A 22,356-nucleotide genomic window follows, 5' to 3' on the forward strand; every position below is an offset into this window, starting at 1 on the left:
TTTCTTGCAGAAAGATGATCCATGGCCTCTGGAATACTGAGCACATTAGTAACCTTCCTCTCCTCCAAATTAAATGCTAAAAAATTACATCAAAACATTTCTGTTTTTTCAGTTTTTAAAGTGTATGAGGAAAACAACCACCTTTCCCCAAGTGGCTTTACTCTACCAATTCAACAGACACCAAATCAGAGCAGAAGGTTTGCCCTATTTAAAGCAGAATCCTAGAGCACTGAGTGAGCCCAACGGGTCAAATGCTTGCTAGGATACAGTACATATGCTACATTCAAAGTCCTTACCTTAACTGAATCCAGCTCAATGTCAGCTTCTAGTGATTCCCCCAAATGGATACTGCCTAAGTTTTGTGAAATCTCCCCCTCTGCACCCACTCCCATAGATAATAACATAGAAATGCAAACAAATGTTATACTAAGATGAACATTTATACCTGCCCAAATTCAGTTGGCAAAGGCAATACATAAGGCAGACAATAAAATTACTATTTGAGTTGTAAGTTGCAAAAATAATGTCCCATTGCTCCTGCAGGACATTGAGAGTATTCAGAACATTAAACTGTTCAGGCAGCGATTGTTGTGGTCTGGATAGGCAGTGTAAGATGGCTCTGTTTAAACAGCTGTACAGGGCACTGAGGAAAACTTCCTTCTGAGAAACAGGGCTTTCTGAGACCTGTGAAAACACAAAACAGAGTACTTGGCTTGCTCAAAGAACTCTCTCTCCAAGGATCCACTCCTCTCACTTCATTTAAGCTGTTGCAAACTTATTTTAGCAAAAGTGCTCTGAGCTACTTGTCAGATACAAATTCTATTTTCCTGTATTTCTGCTGAAGTCCCCAGAATTGTGGCAGAGATTAATCTGTTCCTGTTGAGCAACATGTACACAGCTGACAGGCAGTGCCATAAAAGACCTAACTATCACATTTTACGCTGCAACATCTAGCTTTGATGGTCATTTGGAGCCATTATGTGCTCATGCAAGGAAACAGGAATAATCACAATCACCAGATGGATTACAGCCATCTTCTTGAGAACTGCAGTATTACAACCTCAATGTGAAACAGAGCATATTACAACATGCTGGTAACAGTTGGAAAAAAATTTCATGTGAGTCACCCCCATAATCTGTTTAGCAGTGAAGAGCAGGATTTGCTTGGGGTCGGCAGCAAACATTCCACAGTTCAGCTTCTCAACCAGCTTCTGAGCAAAATAAGCAGTATTCATCATGGATACAGGTACAGTTGTTTCTGAAGTGCCATGAGGATCACTGCTCCCTGGAGAGGATACAAGAGGGTTGATCACACCAAAGCAGACTGAGATGCAAAAAAAAAAAAATAATAAAATATGTGAGATGTAGTATTACCAGGGCTGAGAAGGAACAGGAACAACCTCATGCTGTAACATCTCAGAAGTGGGATGTGTCTAAGAAAGTTCTAAGTCTACCTAGAACCTTAATTAGACTGGAAATTATGGCTCCATCTTAAGGACAGAATCAGTCTCACTAAAATACTATCATAAAGGACTGGTCCAACTAATGACTCAAAGGAGAGCAGCAACAACTAATGTATCAGGGTTATTTTCAGAAGCACTTAAGGATAAACCTAGATTTCTTTCTAAGTACTTTATTTTTAATGTTTAGAAGCTCTTCTCAAAAAGAGGAAAAAAAAAGAGCAGAGAGTGTCTAAAAGAATAGTAAAACTACAGTAATTTATGCAAACTGTCCTACAACAGGAATGAATGGACAGTCCAGCCTGCTGAGCTGGACTGTCCTAGCTACTGTTTCCAGACTTCTCTAGAAATCAGAGCTGCATGCCGAACATCAGCTACTTAATGATCTGATTCTCACCACTCACCTCTTGGTCTTGTTTTCCTCTCGCCTTGGCTGTTGACATGGAAAACATCCATAGCAGACAGCAAAAGTTTTGTCTGAAAATGTCTCTTCTGCTCACTGGTGGCATCCTCTGGAGAAACCTGTACAGGGAGAATATACGTAATAGTACAGCAGGAAAACAAACAGGAAATCAGACTCAAATTCACTTTCAAACCTTATTCAAAGGCATTTGATTTCACTGGATCTTTGGCAGATTATCCGTGTCAAAGGTTCAGATACAGTAAAAGTTTTGCTCAATAAGTGAGAAGAAATTCCAAGAGACACTCAGTACTGAGACAGTTCAACATTTTTCTTAAACACATAGGCACCGTGTTAGGAAGAGGAGGGCAAAAACAGCACAAAAAGAGCAAGGACAGCTATTCCACCTCCCTTGTACACTTTAGCCCTTGGTGTGTGCATATGAAACAGCAGCTGCAGGCTGAGAATTTATCTTTGCCAGCTAATTCACAGTTACATGTAGATGCAGAGATCTGGTGTACTCCTCTGTGCAAAGGGAACATGGTACCTCTCATAGAGAGTTCAGGAAGAGTGCACATGTGGGTAGTTACTGGGCAGTAGATGAGATGGCAGAACCTCATACCCTAGTTGGGAAAAAAGGAAATCTTACTCTCTAGCTGATAGCCAGTTACCCTCCACACACTGAACACAATGTTTTGCACAGGGCCAAAGCCTGGGTTCATAGGTGTCTCCCAAGAGATCTTGCCCTCAGGGTATTTCAGCTCCACTTAACAGCCTCAGTATTCAGATAGTCAGAAGAGCCATCCATTTTAAACTCTACCAAGCCTCCAGATGCTATTGTATGAGCCTTCAGGGGGAAGTGCTGCTCCATAAGACAATTTGACTCATGACACTTGTAGTCAAGCTTGTCTTCATTACTATCTACATTACATTCTGCATCAGAACTCACATCTGGGACACCTGGACTGTCAACAATTTGGAGCTGAAGCCTAAATTTTCCACTTTCCCTTTCCTCAGACTACTCTAACTCTTTCCAGTGCTTTGAGTGGCTGAAATACATAACCCAAACTCAACTGTTACAGCTTGTATTAATCTGTCCTGAAAGTGGAGACAATTGTTTTTGGTTTTTTTGAGGACTGAAAAGAAATTGTTGTCTCAAAAATCAGTACACAGGAAAGCTCCATGTGAAATCTTCTGTTCACAACAAATTCGAGAGTTGCTCTAATGACAAGCAGGTGTTACTAAGGAAAAGGGAAATTTTTTATACTTCAATGTTAAATGTTGTTTCATAAATTCCTTTGTTGTTGTCTAGGGGCAGCATTTTCTTAGTTCACATGAATGCAGAGCAGGCAGAAAAGACCTTTCTTCCCTGTGAAAAAAGTAGGAATTCCACTCCACTAGGAAGTACCACACACCGTCTGAGAGCTGTGATCCCAGCCTTATCCTAGGCTACTGAAAAGGCTGACTGAATACACCCCTTCAAGACGGTTGGCACCTTTTTTTCATTTGGCCACTAGCAGGACACCTCCTGACCTTCCAACCCCAGTGAAAGGTAGGGCAGTAAAGCTGGATAGCTACAAGAGAGACCTCAAGAAGCAGCTCAAGTGGATGCCCTTGTTTGGTTGCTGGGATGTTGAGAAGACTGTCCATGAGGAGAACTTGCACAAAATCCCACACATGTTTCTTGGCAGGGTGTGGTAGGAGTGGGAGAGAAGAGGGATCAACATAGCCTTTCCCTTCAGCAATGGCTGGACCATCAGGAGACAAAAGACCTTCAGAGACTCCCTGTGGAAAGACAGCAATGCATCTTAACTCATAATATCCTTCAAATTGATTTTTCCTCCTAGCAACCCATCTCTGATCTGAAGGGTTTGTGCTGGCTTAAATGCACGTACCTTAGGTGGTCCAGAATGGAAAGCAACCATAGCCAAAGTTTTCAAGAAGTCAGGACAGTGCCACATGGGGTCCTGAGTATAACTGTGATAGATCAAGCACAGAAACTGGATAACATTCACTGGATAGGCAATCTCCCAGGAGCCTTCCGTGTCTGCAATAGGCTGAACACAGACAAATGTGCATCTAGTCAAGGCAGAATTCCTCTCATTCATATAAGCTTATCTCTGCTCCTCTCTAGGTATTCCTAAGCGATTAAGTAAACATGACATGGACACAGACAAGTCAGGCAAGGCACAGGCAGCCAACTTGCAGCTTGTAGACTGAAGATACACCCAATCAAAAAGGTGGTATAACCTCATCATCAAGAATTAACAAAACGGGTAATGCTGTGGGTAATATCCATCTTTATTTTCAGAAGTTCTGAAACGTGAGCCCATCACATCATCTGCTATGTAACACAACCAGGCCAATAGCTGTGTTGACGTTTTGAAGTCCCTGCTCACTGCTATGCTCAGTATTGCCCTGTGAGGGTAGAGGAAGGCCAGGGGCTGCAGGTAAGGATTGCCACTGACATCTGACACACTCAAGCAGTTTATTCTACCATTCACACTGCACTGTCCTCACAACAAAACACTTACCTTATCCACAGTAACTCTAACCATTTCCAGCAATAAAACAGCTGCCTCTGCACACAACCCAATTTTGAGAACATTCTCTGTAAGGTGGTGCTGCGAGATCCACTGCAACATAGATTCAAGATCTTTCTGCAATAGGAAGAGATGTATTTCAAGAAGAGATGGGAATTATTTGTGATATGTCAAGAACAATGCCTGCTCTCTTCACATCAGAAAAAATCCCAAGACATAATCACTTCCAACAGCTCCTTCCTCTTTTATTAAATGTGTTTCCCCAGGATAGCCCTAATGGATTGTTTTCTTCTGAAAGATTTCTTTGGCACTTCCAGGGCAAGAATGCTTCTCAGGACACTGGGGGAAAGCACCCAAATCCACGAATTCTGAGATTTTATTGAGTGTTGACAATGTAAGGACAGGGAAGCTAATCTGAATTACCTTCTAAAACACAGCAGTTAAATGACATTTAACACTTGAACGAACAAGTTTGTTCTGAGCACAATTTTCCTTAAATCAAAGTTAATTACTTAGTTTTTAATGTATGAATGACTAAATTTAACTATGACAAAAACTGAGTAAGGTTAACTTGCCTGACAACCCTTTAATAGAAAAGGCCACAAAATGCCAAAGCAATAGCAGCTTCATGCTTGTCCATTATTTTTTGCATACCTTGGCTGCTTCAGGTGGTTCAGACTGTGGAGTTGCCAGAAACAGCCCTGACACTAGCAAGTAGATCTCGGGGATGTGGACATGATCCATCAGACATCTTTGCAGCACAGAAAACCCAAAAATCAAGAAGGAGCCACTGTCAGGCACCGCAGGCTGAGTTTTTAAATTATCTTTAAAGGAAAAGAAAAGGAAAACACTCTGAGGAAGTGTGTAAAAATGAATGCCATGTCAGAGGAAGGATTATTGATCCTACTTTATCCTTATTTGTCTGTGTCCTATGGCACTCAGTACTCTGCTAGGCTGCAATATTAACAGTTCACAAAACTTTCTCAGACTAACAGATATGAACACACTATCAGTTTTGTTACAGGTGATTCTACCTGAATTATTCTTCCTTTCTCTTCCCTTTCTCAGAACCATAAAGCAAGCTGAACACATCTTAAAGAAACAGAAGGTTTCATGGCATAAGCTGACATCTTGACACCTCTCAGGCTCATCAACTTGCCTGTTTTTATGCAAAACAAAAATATACATCTCACTGCAACTGGTAACCAGAGATTCCAACTGTGATGCAAGGGAGAAACAATGCTTTCCACTCTTCAGCACAGAAAATCTTGCCCTAGAGATCAGTGGCAATTCTCCTGTAACCTACTTCAGTGATCTATCACTGAGCTGGATCAACGGATTGTTTCAGGAGTATTAAACTGACACATACCCATTAGAATATTCAACCCTGCAGAGCTGTTTTCCAGCCAGTGACCAGCCAGAATCCCCTCCTTGAATTTGTTCAGCAGCAAACGATTGTGGAGGAAGCACAGAAGTAGTTTTATTCCAAGCAGAACTGTGCTAGAGTGCAGGTAGCTCTGTGTGAACAGCAGAAACCAGTCTGGCCCCAGTGCCAAAAATGTCTCTTCTTGTTCCCTAGGACAAACAGGTAAACGAAGGCACATGAAAAGAGACATGGTGAAAGGCAGAAAGGAGATTTTATTCAAAATTATCTCTAAGTGATTCAGAATCTGAAGTTTCTCTAGAGAAAATCTGATCAAAGGATTACGACAACACAGAAGTACAAAGATTTAACAACAGACTCCTCAACACAGTCATGTAATTCCCACTAAATTCAAACTTACATTACTGTCAGACAAAAAAAAAGTTTGTTAACATGAAGCTCCTTCTGAGATAGTGTATCAGTGATGGAGGTAAAACTACATCACAGACTAGAATTTTCAACCTATGAAATTCAAAATTCTGGTTTACAGTTTGAAGTCCAAAATATGTTAACTAGTGAAAATGCACAGTTACAGCACCCAGAACTATGACCTCGGCCTTTCTATCATACAAGGTAGAACTGTAGTAACTGTATGTTCATGGTTACAATAGAGGGGGTGCACATAATCCCACATTAGACTAAGTTGATTTTGAAACACAGCTGGGACTTCTTCAACCCTTGCAATGCAGAAGAAACAGAAATATCAAAATTCCTCCCTTAAGACATTTTCCAAAACATGAAACTTTTTTTAAAATGGAGAGCAGACGTGTGGATGAATCATGCATCAGTGTGAATGCCAGATAAATTAGTGACAAAAGAAACCCTCTGAATCCAGTTTGCTCTTTCTTACTATTTTGTTGAGACTCAAATGTTATTTGTGTTTTTAGTCCTGGTCAAACAACAGTAAAGAGGAAATCTAGAAGGTAGAGATACCCATGCCTTTAAGTTGTTATTACTTACTCAGAGGACAGATGAAGTTTGTCTGAGCACAGTACGTCTAACAGCATTTTCAGTAACTGGTTTCGAAGCCAGATTGTCTTTCCAGATGTTTGGCTTAAGGCTACAAATATCAGAAAGTTATAAAGAGTAATGAAGAGACAAAACACATGTTCCATTGCTTTGATGAACAACCTTGTTTGCACCAAATTAGTCCAATGGAAGACCTCATATCAATCTTTTGCAAAGTAAAAGGATGCAGACACCAGATTCCAGACAGAAGAATTCCTGCTAACATCAGAAATGACCAGTGCTTACATTGTCAAAGTCCTCTCTTTAAAGTCACTGACAACTCATCCAGACTACATGTTGAATAATAATCCACAGGAAGCAATCTCAAGTTAACTAGAGAAGGACAGGTAAACAGGCGATCTGACTTGCATTGCCTAGCTGTGAGGTCTATGTATATAAACTAGAGTTATCAATGTGTCCTTAATATAATATATTGTTTAGAGCTGCAATAACTAATAAAATCTCAACTGAAAGATCACAACAAGCCAGTTGACTGGAAGTTCCCACACACAAAGCTGACATAAATCCACAGATATTTTAAAAGGTGCAGAGTTCCAACTGTAAGTATAGCAAAATGTTCACAGAAAATCCAGGATGCCAAGAGAAATTTTTATTCCTTGTAACAACTCAGTATGTTAGCTTTGGGGCAATTTCAATTTAATGGCCTTCATCTCTGTGTATAGCTGTGAATTGCAATATTATGTAGGCTCTGGACAAGGCAGCTGAAGCACTGTTGACTTATTAGTAGAGATAGGACAAAATGGGAACTCCCTTAGGAGAAGAAGGATTTTGCTGTAGGTCAGATCTCCCTGGATTTATACACAGTGACTGTCACTTCACTATTCTTTGCATCAGGCCTTTGTAGCAATATAAGTTTTCTCAAAAATTCAGGTCACCTCAATGCAGCCTGCCTGTTTCCAGGTGAAGTCACTTGAATGGTGTCTCTTCCTGCCACTGGAGGCAGGAGCACTATGTTTCATTTAGGGTTCATCATGCCCTGGGGAAGAAGTGCAATACTTTAACTATCCATCAGAACATATACACCAAAGGTAGCTCCTCACCTTCATCGGGCATCTCAGCCACACTGTCCAGGCAAATCTGATTTTCATCCACAGAAGAAGGTTTCAAAGTGTAAACAAGGAACAATCCAATCCTTGCAGAGGAAGAAGGAACCAGTTTTGGTCAGCAGAAACATATTCATTTAATTCCTTTGAGATTCAATGCAAATCTCAATACTCATTAACAATGACTGTCAATGACAACTCTAGGAAATTCTAACAGTTGCAGAAACTGGGGTTGAAATAGGAATGCAAAGTTCATAAACTAGGAAGCAAATAAAAATGACATTGGTCTACAAGCGTAAGTAATATCTGTTCTACTATGGAAACCTTTTCATTTTTCTCTTGATTTTAAAGAACTTATACCACGAGGAAAGCAATACTGAGTTAAACACACTACTCGTACAAAAGATTCTGAACTCCCTGCGGCACTGTTATCACCACTTGGTTTCCAAGCATGTAGAGGAGCACAGAGAAACACCAACAGCTACTCAGGGAGGAGAACTGGAAATCTGTAGCTTGCTTTCACAGATTGCCTGATTCTAACCATAGATAGATTAGTGTGACATATACATTTAGCGCAAGTACATAACCTCCTCCTCCCCACAAGAAGAGCATTTCTTAAGGGACAGAACACCACTTGTTCTGCAGCAATTTCCATTGGATGTGTCAAAAGTCTGGGACTAGCAGAAACCACAGCACCTTTCAGTGCTGGGGAAAGCCTGATATAGTCACTAGTCTCCTGAATATGGAAGGATAGGGACTGTCTTTATCTACTTGCTCGACACTCATGTGCCTGCCAAACAAATTACTATGGAATAACAAAACACGATATTTTAAGAAAAATGCTCAGACTCCCTACCACATCACAAATATGATATACTAAATCCACTACTCACACCTGTATGAAAAAAGAATAAACTAAGCCCTACAAACCCAGGGTAGGAAGTATGAACATACATACAGGTAATTCCACAAAACAGCTAGGAAGCAGAAAGTTCACATATGAGCTTGCAGTAAGTTCACATATTAGCTTACTCCACAGTGTCTACTTGAGGTTCTTGTACTCTTCAACAGAACTAAAGGCTGACTGCAGAGACCACAGGTTTGACATGCAACTGCACTTTTAAAAGTACATTTTATTCAGCCAAAGAGCTTTAAAAAGAGCTGTCATCTGTGCAGTGCATTTCCCTGGAGTTAGTGCTGTAGCCAGCACTGTGTATGCCTTCCTCAGTTCACAGGCTACAGGCTGATGCAACTAGGCTGGGAATATAAAATGGCACAGGGTTTACATTCTGTGGAAAGCAAACAAGGGATTAATTCCTTCCTTCATGAAATCCTGACTAACATATGTTAACTGACTGAAATTCAAGAACAAAAAGGATAGTTACTGGGATGTAAACCAAGACAACAGCATTAAGTATGTAGTTGACTGGGGTCAAGTGACAATACCATAGTGATTGAAATACTTTAGGGGCAGGCTTTAAGGAAACCAAATATTAAGTATAGACTTTGAGTAGTCTCAGTCATATCACCAGACTTGTTTGTGCCATCATTGTAAAGGTCATTGCCCAACCCATCGTCACATAAACGTAAACAAACATAAGACTGGACTGAATTCTGTTTTGATGGCACGAAAGAGTTTTTCATCAATGGGGATTTTGCAGTTGCCAAAGATGTGAAGGCTGCTACCAAAGATGAGGTGAGAGAAGTTCTACTATAGAGCTGTCTCCAACACTGGCAGTATAGCTCATCTGCAAATTGAAAAAAAACTTTTAGACTTGAAAGTTACCTAAGAACATCTCTTGTGTTAAAGTATCCTTGCAACAAATGGGAGAGGATAGTGCAAACCACAGTGATCCTGGAGTTAGGGATTTCGGGATCATTGAAGAGGAAAATGAGCTTGGGCACCACTTGCACCTGGTGGGCAACTGCAGCATTCTGACATCCATGTCTGTAAAAAAGTACAAAGGCTATTAAAAGCTTTTACTGGAAAGAACCAAATTTACTGGGTTCTCGGGTTGTACTGATACTTTACACCTTTGACTTCTAATGTTGCCTTGGAAACATTTCAAACACTGTCAGATAAATTGAATATGTGTCAGCAATGGAGATCTGAAAATTTCTTTGTGTGTTCTCTACCCAGCCCATCTTCCCTCTCCCCCAGAAACTGCTGCATTTCAACAAGTTCAAAGAAAAAGAAAAAAAAAAAAAGAATTTTCAAGCAGTGAGTTGGTGGTAATAAATGCTATTCTTGTAAAATTCAGTAAAGGACACCAGACAGCACTGCATAGATCTTTCTGGTACCAAAAAGAAGGAATCTAGCATCCTGCTCTACTTAGCCTTTCTGCCATGCTATGTCTCTTCAGATACATTTAACTCTAGTATAGCTGATAAAGAAATTATAATTATAAAAAGTCTTTCTGGGTTGTGTTTTGGTTTTAAACACAAATTACTGATATTTTTTAAAAATTATTACATACTCAGTTTAAACATTCAGATTTCCCCTCCCCATCAGACATTTAAAACTGCCATCATACAACAGTAGTTACATGTGAACCAGGTCACCAAATAGATTTTCCCAGTCTGGCCCCACAGTCAACTCAGGGGCTGATCAAATCACTAACTCCAGACTTGAAGGAATGATTCATGCCTGGAGTCCACTGATTCCAGCTAGGATTGGACTCTTCATATACACCTCAGTTCCAGCTTCAGGTTACAGATGAGTTTGTCCCACATATTTCTGATTCAAACACTAGCTTGCATACCTGGAGGACTGCAAGATCTCCTTAAGATGTGAAAAAAGAGCAAGGTCAAGATTTTCTGGTGCTTTCACCCAAAGCTGAAAGACAAAAGAAATCAGAGGTTTTACTGCTCTGCTGAGAGGGCAGTAACCTGTGGCAGAGGAAAGAGTTAAAAGTAGTTTAGAGAAGATAATATAATAAACTCTTAGTAATTTTTGCAATGACAACTGCAAGTACTGGGAAATTCCTACCAGTGTGAGGAGTTGCTGCTTCTGAGCTAGCCCTGAAGACCAGAGCCTCAGGGTCTCCAGGAACACTCCAGAAACTATACTGGGGCACACTGGGGAGACATGGTGACAAAGTACCTGCCATTTCAGGAGCTACCACCACCTCAGGTGAGCCACAGTGTGGAAAATCACCACCCACCACTCTGTCCCAAATACTAGCTCCATGAAGCGCTATGAGTAAACTAGACCTCATACTATAAAGCCATCTTTAATACAGTCAAATCCATAAAGTAACATCCACAGTTTTACCTCAAAATTGCACAGAACATGATGAAATGCATTATAATTCTTGATGACTGAAGACTCAAAGCCAAGCTCAGCTGTGCCCACTAAGGAGAACATTAACTGCAAAATCCTGTTGTTCAGCAGCTGTGTCTTACTCTTCAGCAGATAGGTCAGCACCTGAAAATAAAAAAATAATAAAAAAAAAGACTTAATAAGTATCTGCAGAGTATAAATGTGTATTTAAAAACTGATACATGAGACTATTTTTTAATTCAAGACAAATGTACTGTTTACTTGGATGTGCTAGTCATGCGTGCATACGTTTTAAATCAACGTTATGAAGACAGCAAAGGTTTCAGTCCAGGCATAAAATTTAGTGCAGTAAGTTAAAGGGTAAGTTTTTGAACAAGTTTGACAACTCTGTGACATTGAACAGGAGGAAAATATATGCCTTATTATGTTGAATGGAATTTACAAAAAACAACATAAAAAAAAAAGTAAATAACCACGGTAGGTTCTCTGCACTATTCTTCATAAATGTATTCTTAGTTGCTTGGAAATAGTGTTTAAGAAACAATATTAATGTTGACCTCTTCAAACAAAAGACATTTGTGGGAAACATTGCCAGTTTTTCAACTGAGTCTACCTTTGAATTCCTTATACAGTGACAAAATTGTTCAGAAAGCCACTCCATTGCAACATGATGATCAGCTACATGGAGAGATCACTATTCGTCATGAAGTTGAAAGGAACAGTTCATACACATCTAAAGGCCGGCATTCACCTTCAAGAAGGGATTGGGCAAGCAATATCCAAGTATAATAAACATATTCATATAAATCAGGACCAATTTATGAACAACTCACAAAATGGGAAAATATAAAGTTTATAATAAAAAATTCATGAAGCCCTAATATTAAGAGTCTCATTTGAAACCAGCTCTGTTAAAGGCTTCGCTGTTCCATAAGACTCTGCTTTGCCTACACAGAATAAAGTAAATGATACTGAACAGAAACATCACATTTGAGCTTTAACTCATCCAATATTATGTATATAGTGCTTAAATACAACCAAACTCTTCAGGATGCACAGCTTTCAGGTTTGAAAGATGAACTTAGGACAAACCTAATCAATGAAATCCAGACAACACTTATTTAGATCAGCACAATTCCTAATGCAGATTGAAGACCAAGCCATAGGAATTCATTGTCGGTCCTACACTTGGCAGTCTACAAAGAGGAATCTTTGGCTGCATGAGCCAAAGGGAAAAAGCAGACCTGCGTGAGACTTAGTCTCTTGTGAAAGGGATCAAGTGTGTTGGCAAAAGATGAAGGGTGGGCCACTCACAAATCTGCTGCACTGGCTTATTTAGTTTACTAGATCACATCTGGCCAAGAAGCATCTGTCCTTACCTTACCAGTAGCAGCTAAATCATTATAGAGGTTCCCAGGGAGAGTAAGCACAGAATTTAGAGCACTAGTCTATATCTGTTTCTCAGAGATTCATAACTTAGGAAGTTCTAATCATAAATACCAGGATATGCTTGGTTTTTGGGATAAGGTTCTCCAAGGGAAAGACTATAACCAGAATGAAGGAACAGAAGAGTATCTACCTGGTATCCATGCATGTGCCTCATCAATTTTTCACTCATTGGGCTACTGTTCAGGATGGAGTTGAGAACTTTGACAGCTGCATACATGGTGTGGTCATCACAGGCCATAGCAATGAGACCCAAGAGAATGGCAGGGCCTCCAATGAAGTTCAGGCTAGTAGCTGCTGGAGAGGACTGGAACACTCTTACCCCTAGGAAATCGCAGTGTTACTCGACCAGGAAGTTGCGTGGACTAAATCTGTTACTGGACAGAGAAATGCCCAACTCTTAAAAAATATGAAACACTAAGGCATAGTGTATTTACCATATTGGCCCACAGCAACTGATCCAATAGTTCGCAAGGAACCTGAGAGGTGTCCAGCTATATTCTTAACTAGGAATATCGGAGTTGAACTGTCCCGAGAGTTAATCCCAATCTAAAACAGACAAAAGAGGCATGCTAAGAGAAACCGTGGCAGTATTAGGGAGAAAAAACTAACCACCAGACACTCCAATAGTTTAGATTTTTTATTACTTTTAGACTACGAAAACCTTTATTTTCCCTTCACGGTTGATTGTTAGGACAAACACTCACCCACCTCAAATATCCCACAACCCCACCACTTTGACATGTTTTTAGGCTTGGCATTGGCGAGAATGGTAGAATAGCATGTGAAAAGGTCATTGTGGAGGCATTAAGAAATCACAGACTGAAACAAATTATCATTAGACCTGAAAATTATGGCTTCCGTTGCTGTTTCAAAAAAGGCTTTTAACATTGACACTGTCCAATTTATTCCTCTCCACAGATGAGAACAAAACCATTAGTAGAATGGAGTTAAGGAATTGGAAGAGAAGCAGGGAAGGAGCAGGGCGGGGGTGGAAATCACTGAAGTTATGTAACTAAGAAAGTCACAAGCTTTGCTCTAGGAAACCAATCAGAAACTAAAGAAAACATGTTTAAGACAAATTAGAGAAATTTGTGACCTCTTTGGCAATCAGCCGGCCATCCACTTCATTGTAGGAGATCTTTATATCTTGGACTGTAGTGAGAGATGAGCATACAATATTGATTCCAAATGAAATCTTCTCTTCTGCGACCAGAGGTGTAGGATTATGATCACTGTAGTTGTCCTCATCTAAAACAAGAGCGACAATAAACCTCTTTGCATGTTCAGCATGTAAGACAGGATAGAGGCAGATGAAGAATAACTGCAGGAAACCAAAGTTTAGATAGGAATTTGATTTTTACTTAAACATGGTCAGAAAAATGCCCTCACCCTTTGCAACACGCCCATGTCAGCTTGCCAGCATAAGCACCAATATGAGATGTGCTTGGCTTGTCTCCTCTGCCTGTTGCTTTGTGTAGATCCTGCATCCTTTCTCAGTATCTCAGGAAGCTCAGAGAAGTCCAGAATAAACCTTTCTCTGCCCACACAATATACACAAACTTTCTGGGCAGAGAAAACACTGAGGAGGTCATCCATGTTAATGGGAGCTTTCTCAGGGGTACTAGGAGCAAGGATTCAAATAGAAGAAAACGGACAGAAGCAGAAGTTCAGAGTTGACAACACACAACTTATGGGAAGCTTCTGAGAAGTACCAGGGTCACCAGTTTAATGATTGTATGTCATTCGCACATGCTTTTCTTGAAAGAGTTTTCTATTCCTACTCACACTTAGAAAAACTGTGTGTACGTATTTAAAAAATCTTCTATTTTTGCCAATTTTATAGACTGGGAAAACGGATGATTTATGAAACTGTTTACTAATTCTGGTGACACAGTCCTTATATGCAAAAAGAATTAGCACATGTTCTGCATGGAGATCAACTAGAAGTAAATGCCCCAAGACTCTGTCACCCATTTCCTTTCCACTAAGACACAGACTAATGATTAAGTCAGATGGCCACAGTCCATGATCAGCATTCAAGTCCAGCTGGGAAGACCAGTGTGCAGAGAACAAGCACCCCAGACTTCATAAAGACTCAACACTTCAAAATGAAATCCTTCTGACTTCTATGGGTATAATATTTTTATTTTAAGGCTGTATTTTGATATAATTCCTTTTTCATCAACTCCTTCCCCTGCTTGATTTGGAGATTTAGGGGTTTTTGTCTAGAAAGACAGCAATCTGAAGGAGTACTTTCAGACAGTCTTTTTGATGTGCTTTAGGTTGGAGCATCACAAGGTCCGATTATTCTGCTCTTTTCAAATGGGAGATGACCATCACATTTCATCCTGAGCTCTAGCACAGAGGTGAACACACTATTTATTGATTAATGTTTTGTTCAACAACTGAAATGTTTTGTCTGCCTGTTTAATAATTGAAACTAACAGTATATACTTTATTTAGAAAGCCTCTTTATTAAACGGAATCTAACTTACTCCCCTACTGTTCTTCTCCCCGATGCTCTTCTACTCTGCAGGCATTTGCAACCAAAAATGATGCTTCTTTTTCTGCCATGTTTTTCTGTAGCACCATAAATGCAGAATGTCTCAATTAAAGCTGCTGCTTTAATGTTTGTCCAACAGAAACTGCAATTTTATATCTCCTCAAGGACATGTTATCCCTCTCTCCTCTCCAGCTGCTTGATTCCTGCCGTTCTTTTTCTGCCTAGTTTACAGTATGTGACAAGATGATCACGGTATCTTATTACGATCTTGTACACCACTCAGTAACAGACTTCCAGGCTTTTAGAGTAAGCTCTAGGCATAGCTGGAATACTAATTGCAGATTATAAGAATAAAGAGCATTGCCCTAGCAAACACATAGTGGTGGATACAAGAATTACATACCTTGAAGCTGTACTGCTTGGAAATTGCTACAATACTGTGGGCCAAGCTTATTAATCATCTCCATGGTTTCCACAGTGATGGCTTCTTCAAATAAATATGTAGGGCCAAGGCGCCAGATCAAGGAGGACTTCTGTTTCCAAATTCGAGGAGTAGCTATGTACCCATAGACATCAATAAAGGAAGAGGGTTCCATAGAAATACAGCTACCTGGGAAGGGCTGGAGATACTGCATCTGCAACAGGGAAAGAATTCACTGAGGAGATCCAACACACTTGGGGAGCATTAAGGTCTTGTCCCTGGAAGGTACTGCCTGCTGCCTGTTTCCTCAGTGAAGTCTCAGTCAGCTGTGCAACACTGTTAAGAAACTGGACTTTCAGAAGTATCACAAATACAAGCATTTTGGAAAGTTCAAGTCTACTTTTTGTTCAAAACACAGACAAAATTATTTCAAGTGTTGGTAAAGAAAAACCTTATCTTGACCTCAGACTTATTTTTCCCTTTCTAAACTTCATAACACTGACTGTGACTTTCAACACAGCCAAGCTACAGATTGCACCTGGTACTAGGCACCTAGAGAATAAACAGTTTTTGAAGAGTGTAGAATGTCCAAGTGCATCAGTTACCTGCAGTGAAAGTGCCACAGCTTAGGAAATTGGACCATTTATTTTTTGTATCAAAATAATTTTATTTAAATGTAGGCAGCTCTAGTAGGAAGTAGTTGGAATTTTTTTGGTAGTGAGAAACTATATTGTATTTCAGGGCTTAGCCCTGTCTCTAAAAGTTTGTTGTTAGGATGACAGACTCCTAGCATTTACTGATCTCTCACTACTGAGATGTAAAAGACGGGGCTCCTCATGCTAGGAGGCGGGACTTGATACTTGAGTGGAAAAATATTAGGTTTGATGCAACGTAATAACCTATCCACCCACCCCCTCCTAGCTCAACCATGCAAAAATAGCTTTTGGTATTGTTAACAGCCTTTGTGCAATTCAAATTTCTTACACAATCTTTTCTTCACTGTAAACATCAAGATGAAGACTTGCATCATGTCAGAGACCCCAGCACTGGGACTGTCTTTTATTTACTCAAGGCTTGTTTTATTTATTATGAGCTGTTTCAGTGTATGTTAAACACATTTGCTGTGAATTCTTTACTCAATTGCAATGCCTAGTTTTATTGATGACTTTCAGTCTCATTTAAAGGAAGGCAAATTAAATTAAATTTTCATTCTTGAAATGCATATAGGTCCCAAAAGGCATTTAGAAGACAGATCATTTTTCTCAAGTATGGGAAAGAGAATATTTGGAATTAAGCAGGTTGATTTTACAAAGCTCACAAGTGAGCTTTGCATGTGTTGAGATTGATTTGAAATATGAGAACAAGAAAGAAGAGACCAAGGTTACAAATTTCAATTAATAGAAAGATTCTATTCAAAACCAAAACCACCATACCAACCAGAGCTGCAACAGAAATAAGCAGCATTATCAATATTGACAGCCCGGAGCATTCAAAAATCAAAAAAACAAATCTCAGATATAATTTGAGATTAGCTTCAAAACCAGGGGCATGATGATAATGATATAAAAACCAGAGGGTCTTCTCACCCTGTAGATTACAAACCCTTCATGCGCATTTGGATTGCTCTTTTGTGATCTCTCATGCAAGCTGAGAAATTCACTACTTGAGAATTCACTCCTACGCAACAAGACCACAAGAAATGGCACATTAGGGGAAATACCTGCTATGCCAACATTTGCAATGAACTCCTGAGTTGATATCATAGAAATTTACAACTTTCTTCTAATTAAGACATTCTTTTCATTTCTATTGACTCAAAAAATAAGTATTATTTTAATTCAAGAGCTCTCTCACACACTGAACAACTAACCCAGAGGAGCACCTGTCTGTTCCTGAAAGCTTAGATTGCCAGTAGGAAAAAGGCCAGGATGTCATCATCTGATTATTCAATGGGTGTCACAGGAAGAGGATGGCTTGAAACATGCCCACATAAAATGCTTGAGGAAATTCCATCCATCTTGGGATTCTTGCAAAAAAGCTTATTTTCTGTGACCTTTCTACTTTTCCAGGCCTTTCTTCAAAAATGAAGGCTCCCCACATAACTTGTCACCTTTGCAGGTTTTAGCCTAAATCCAAAGAACCTTTGGTTTAGAGTTCTCTGATCCCACCTTAATGTGATGTACTTTTTATACATGACAACTTCCGAAAATCTTGGGTGTAAACTGAGAGATCATCAAAATCACTAGTCAATTCAGAAAATTTTGGTAAGGATACAACTGAATTTCATCAACATAACCCTGACACACCTGCAAACCAGGTAATCCCAACTCTCAGGCGAGTGTCACCACTCAAAATTGCTCTGGTTATCTATCTGCATGCTGAGTGGGGAGAGGGGAACTAGTACAAAACATCAGTATAAGCTGATAATGTAATTCTGAAAAGCAGCACAAATACACGCTGGTTTGCGTGGATTTCTGACTCCACTCACACAGTGTAGAGTGGTACATGTTATATATGCAAATGACCACGCTCTGTGTCTCTCAGGTTAATACTGAAGAGTCATGGTACATGCATGGGGAGATGAAAATTAAAAGCAATGAAAGGCAAACATTAGGCACAGGATTTATGCAGAGAGTCTTTACCTTTGCAGAGCCAAGCACCTGACCATTAATATAAGCTGACACAATGCAGCTCTTCTTTGCTTCCTTAGCAATTGTCACTGTGAGATGGTGCCACTGGCCAGTGACCAGCAGCTTGCCACAGTCAAACTGGACATGCCCTGGAAATGGGGAGGGATTTAGTACCTCATCTTCAGGTTCCATAATATCTGTAACAGCAAAAACAGGAAAGTTACCACAAAGCCTTTCCCATATTCCCCTGCCTCTGGAACACAACTATCAGTGTGAAACAAGAAGCAGGACCCTCTGTGGGTATAGAGTGATTTGGTGCTCTTCCGTTCAGTATCTTTAAAACATTCGCTGATGGTCTATTATCGGGACCTGAGACTTGCACAACTCTCAAGATCCCTGCCCAGCATACAATGTGCCATACTCCCAAATAACACCTGCTAGCTGACTTAGTACTGCAAAACTAAACTGGAATGAGGAAAAAGCCAACATATTCTCTAAGAGAACCCCTCAGGATATTCACTGCGTTAACTGACACAGAAAAAAAATTCCTAGTGAATTCATGGGATGATAAAGCTTTGTATATTCATTTTTAGATTTGATGAAAAGAGGCAAGCTGGGATTTTTAATTTCATCTAAGGGAATCAGAGAACTTACACAATGTCAGCTGTGCATGAAAAAATCCCAGCTACTACTCCACTCAATTCCCAATCTCCTCTGCAATTTTCAATCCCCTTCACATTTGAAGAGTCTACTACATTCAATAAGGAGAAATGGATAAACATCAACAAGAAAAAAAAAAATAGATTGGCATGACAAAAAACACTCTAAAAGCAACGAGAGGAAAGGAGCTGCTTGATTAGGAAGCTAGATCACTCCCAGACTACTCAGCCCTACTCTCCAAATCTGCCTACTGCCACACAGAACAGGCAGAGTTCAAGTCCAGTCCCCATAACGGCACACAATCATATAAACGACATTCATAAGTTTTCCTTAAAACTTATATAAATTTTATCATATATTGCAGGTCACAAAATAATTCTCAATACCTAGAGCAAACTTAAAACTGAGATATGACCAAAAATTACAATCACAACAGGCTGACAGAAGAAAATCAAATAGATAAGAAGTCTCTTTAAAGTCCCAGCTACTCATAAGAAGAGGAAATTTGTTGATGAAAAATTTCAGATAGTCAGAGGACATAGCACTGCGGCTTGACTGAGAAGAGCCTTACCAAGTGGCTGGAATTCCACTTCTTCTGTGGAAATGACTAAAGAATGGTCCTGCGGGAAGAAGCTTACTGAAAGGCAAACAAATTCTTGCTCTGTTCTTGACATGTGCCTCACGATTGTGAGGAAACGAAGTGGGTGACTGTTGTGCACCAAACCAAACCTGCTAACCAGAAACCAGCAGGAGAGAGTCAGGCCACTTGATGGAGGGAACATTCTCGTGCCTGCAGACAGGAAACAAATAAGCAGTAAGGAAGCTGGTTTCCCTGTGCAGACATTAACAAACTGCTTTCTGTTTCATTTATAGCTCAAGCCATAGAAGAATCAACATTAGAATATGAGGTTTAATTTCTGTTCTATTAGATTTCTCTGTCTGCCTTCAATAGCATAGAGACTGCACATGTAAGTGTGTGCACATGTATAGATGACCTAAAATTGACTGAGGAGAAATGACTAATAGATCTCCATGACATGGAGCTCGACTGGAAAACACTGGGCTAGAAACAAGTTCTCAAAGTTCACAAAATTCAGGAAGCAAGAGGTCCAGCCATTTCCCAGTTCACCCAATAGAGGATTTTGATCTGTAGGAGAATCTCATCTCATGTTAAGTGACAGATTCTATTCCTCTCTGAGAGATTGCCCTTAAAATCTGCTGGCTCTTACTCGTTAAGACTGTTCTCTTAGCAGCCCACTTTAAATTTGTATTGCAAATGTTAAAGCTAATGCATCACATCATTAATCTGCATCTGATACTGCATTTTGGTGAGTAGTCTGAGTTATACAGCTCAGAGCTGGATTGGGACACAGAGACAAAAGTTTATTGAAACATACAGCTTATTTGCTGTCATTTCTTACAAATGTTGAGTGCTTGCAGTGGGGCTGAAACTTCAGTGTTTTCAGGAAGCTGTAGGTGAGTCAGAGTGCTTACCCATGCCAATTCCTCCTGAAACAGATTGCTCTGCGCTGGGTCCCATGACAGTGGCCAAGGTAGGGAGGTACAAACACCTACAAAAACAAGAAAGCACTCATTCATCAGAAATGTAAAATCATCCCTCAGGGTCACCAGTGACTTAATAGTGTAGAATCACAAATTAAAGGCAGAGTCTAGGTTATCAGCGATAAGGCAATATCAAAATATGTTGGCAACATTGCTGCAAGGAAGACAGTGATAGGGCACAAGGACTGACTAAGATGGAGAGAGAAGTGGTTAGTTGCAGTGTCCAGAATAAGGACTTGGAGACTGCAGAGCAGCTAAAGAGAAAAGCATCAGCAGCAATACCCATATCCTTCCATGGACATGTCAAACTCCACAAACGATGGAGGCAAAGCTGTGGTGCGGAGCTGGAAGTTTCGAGGTGACGTCATGGAGATGAGACTCATCGCAGTCTGGAGTGCCAATGCAGATCCCTTGGACACCCAGGGAGAGCTGCTGACAGGCACAACTGTCTGAGGATCAGTTTTATTGTGCACCATGTCCTCTTCTGAACCTACAAGATCAACATAGTGTCTTAACCAGATCAGTGTCTGCAATACTTTTTTCAGTCACACGTTTTGCCTGTATTCAATTCACCCCTGGTAAGAAAAGCACTGCATGCTTGCCAACTAACATTCTCAGCAGCCTGCAGAAATCCTCAGCAATACACAAAAATATTGCACTGAAGGAATCTCAAGGTGAGAGGCTGGCAGGAGAGATGAGCTTACAGAAGTGATAGGCATATTCCTCCCCTGGTCCCCATCTTCAGGCAGCTCCAAACTTCACTTCTAGGAAAAAGGTTCCTGACCCATTAGTTCAATTTCTCTTACACACATTCAATTCTGCCATAACAGAATTGTCACATCCAACACATAGGAGAGGATCTGATGAATGACTGAAAAGAATATAAGAATCAAATTTGTACCATGCTGTATCAGGTGTCTCACAGGCATGAGACCAATACTACTACTACTACCAAATACTACTACTGTAGCTTTTCACCTGCAAAATGTGTTAGAACAGAGAAAGGACTTGGATGGATATGGTCCATATAAGAAAAGGTACAGTACTAGGATACCCTAGCAGTTTCAAAAAGCAGTGTTCTTTATTCACATCTTTATCCTATTTTTAGCTATAAACCACAGGGAAAACATGCTGCAAACCCAGGAGACACTCCCCTTGGTTTGTAGAATATCATTAGTAATTTTATAGATCACTTACATGTCTGATCCAGAAAAGTCTGAGTCTATGTCAGCATCTGGCCTCCACACACATATTACAGTTTGATCTCTGCTGGTCATTAGATCAGCTCTCAGTCTTGGGCAAGTACCACCCAGCCTGGGCAATACCTAGTCTAAAACATCCAGGCATACTACACCTTCACTATAACTGTCTTGGAACAATCTACTCCAACAGCAGTTTCCTGTCATTACAGAAACATCTATAACCCACTTGCTGTATCAGCAACAGGCTGCTTGTCGTATGCTTACCTACACTCCAAGCTGCATTAGCAGAATCACTCCCTTGACAGGAAAGAGCCTGTGTCCTGTTTGTGCTGGTCCTGGAAGGCAGTGATGGAGAACCCCCCAAACAAAGAAATTGCCTAAAACAAAACAAAACAAAAACAAACAAACAAACAAACAACAAACCAAACAACAATCAAACCAGACACTTTGGAGTCACAGCAACCACACAAATACAGCTCAGCCCTCTGGAGATTAACTTTCTCATTGGATACCAAACTAAATGTTGTTTTGCTTTACACTTCCCTTTTCAAAGATTTTCTATTGAAAAAAATATGAGGGTTTGTTTTCTTCAGCAATACTTTAGACTACTACTAATTTTTTGGGAAAAATAAAACTATGGGTTTTTTTTTGAGTGGGTGTTGTTTGTTGGTGTGGAGTTTGTGTTGTGTTGTTTTTTTGTTTTTGTTTTTTGTTTGTTTGTTTTTGTTTGTTTGTTTTTAAGAAACT

The 22,356-nt window shown here is 40.0% G+C and overlaps 1 protein-coding gene across 2 annotated transcripts in view; it reads right to left on the minus strand.

Annotated features, from left to right (window-relative positions):
• Nucleotides 1-22,356, minus strand: part of WDFY4 (WDFY family member 4) — a 138,380-nt gene that overhangs the window by 78,733 nt on the left and 37,291 nt on the right. For both annotated transcript variants that reach the window (XM_065843261.2, XM_071811951.1), the window contains exons 15-36: nucleotides 21,874-21,986; nucleotides 20,690-20,897; nucleotides 20,339-20,415; nucleotides 19,416-19,634; nucleotides 18,197-18,381; nucleotides 15,537-15,768; nucleotides 13,727-13,878; nucleotides 13,065-13,176; nucleotides 12,761-12,951; nucleotides 11,173-11,325; nucleotides 10,661-10,734; nucleotides 9,685-9,846; nucleotides 7,896-7,987; nucleotides 6,787-6,886; nucleotides 5,773-5,978; nucleotides 5,058-5,227; nucleotides 4,395-4,520; nucleotides 3,756-3,917; nucleotides 3,448-3,645; nucleotides 1,865-1,982; nucleotides 1,128-1,285; nucleotides 446-684 (exon numbers count right to left, since the gene is read on the minus strand). In XM_065843261.2, coding sequence (XP_065699333.1) covers nucleotides 446-684; nucleotides 1,128-1,285; nucleotides 1,865-1,982; nucleotides 3,448-3,645; nucleotides 3,756-3,917; nucleotides 4,395-4,520; nucleotides 5,058-5,227; nucleotides 5,773-5,978; nucleotides 6,787-6,886; nucleotides 7,896-7,987; nucleotides 9,685-9,846; nucleotides 10,661-10,734; nucleotides 11,173-11,325; nucleotides 12,761-12,951; nucleotides 13,065-13,176; nucleotides 13,727-13,878; nucleotides 15,537-15,768; nucleotides 18,197-18,381; nucleotides 19,416-19,634; nucleotides 20,339-20,415; nucleotides 20,690-20,897; nucleotides 21,874-21,986 — 3,447 coding nt within the window. The remainder of the gene's footprint in view (nucleotides 1-445; nucleotides 685-1,127; nucleotides 1,286-1,864; nucleotides 1,983-3,447; nucleotides 3,646-3,755; nucleotides 3,918-4,394; nucleotides 4,521-5,057; nucleotides 5,228-5,772; nucleotides 5,979-6,786; nucleotides 6,887-7,895; nucleotides 7,988-9,684; nucleotides 9,847-10,660; nucleotides 10,735-11,172; nucleotides 11,326-12,760; nucleotides 12,952-13,064; nucleotides 13,177-13,726; nucleotides 13,879-15,536; nucleotides 15,769-18,196; nucleotides 18,382-19,415; nucleotides 19,635-20,338; nucleotides 20,416-20,689; nucleotides 20,898-21,873; nucleotides 21,987-22,356) is intronic.

This window comes from Patagioenas fasciata, chromosome 8 (assembly GCF_037038585.1).
Source record: "Patagioenas fasciata isolate bPatFas1 chromosome 8, bPatFas1.hap1, whole genome shotgun sequence".
In the NCBI taxonomy this organism is placed as follows: domain Eukaryota; kingdom Metazoa; phylum Chordata; class Aves; order Columbiformes; family Columbidae; genus Patagioenas; species Patagioenas fasciata.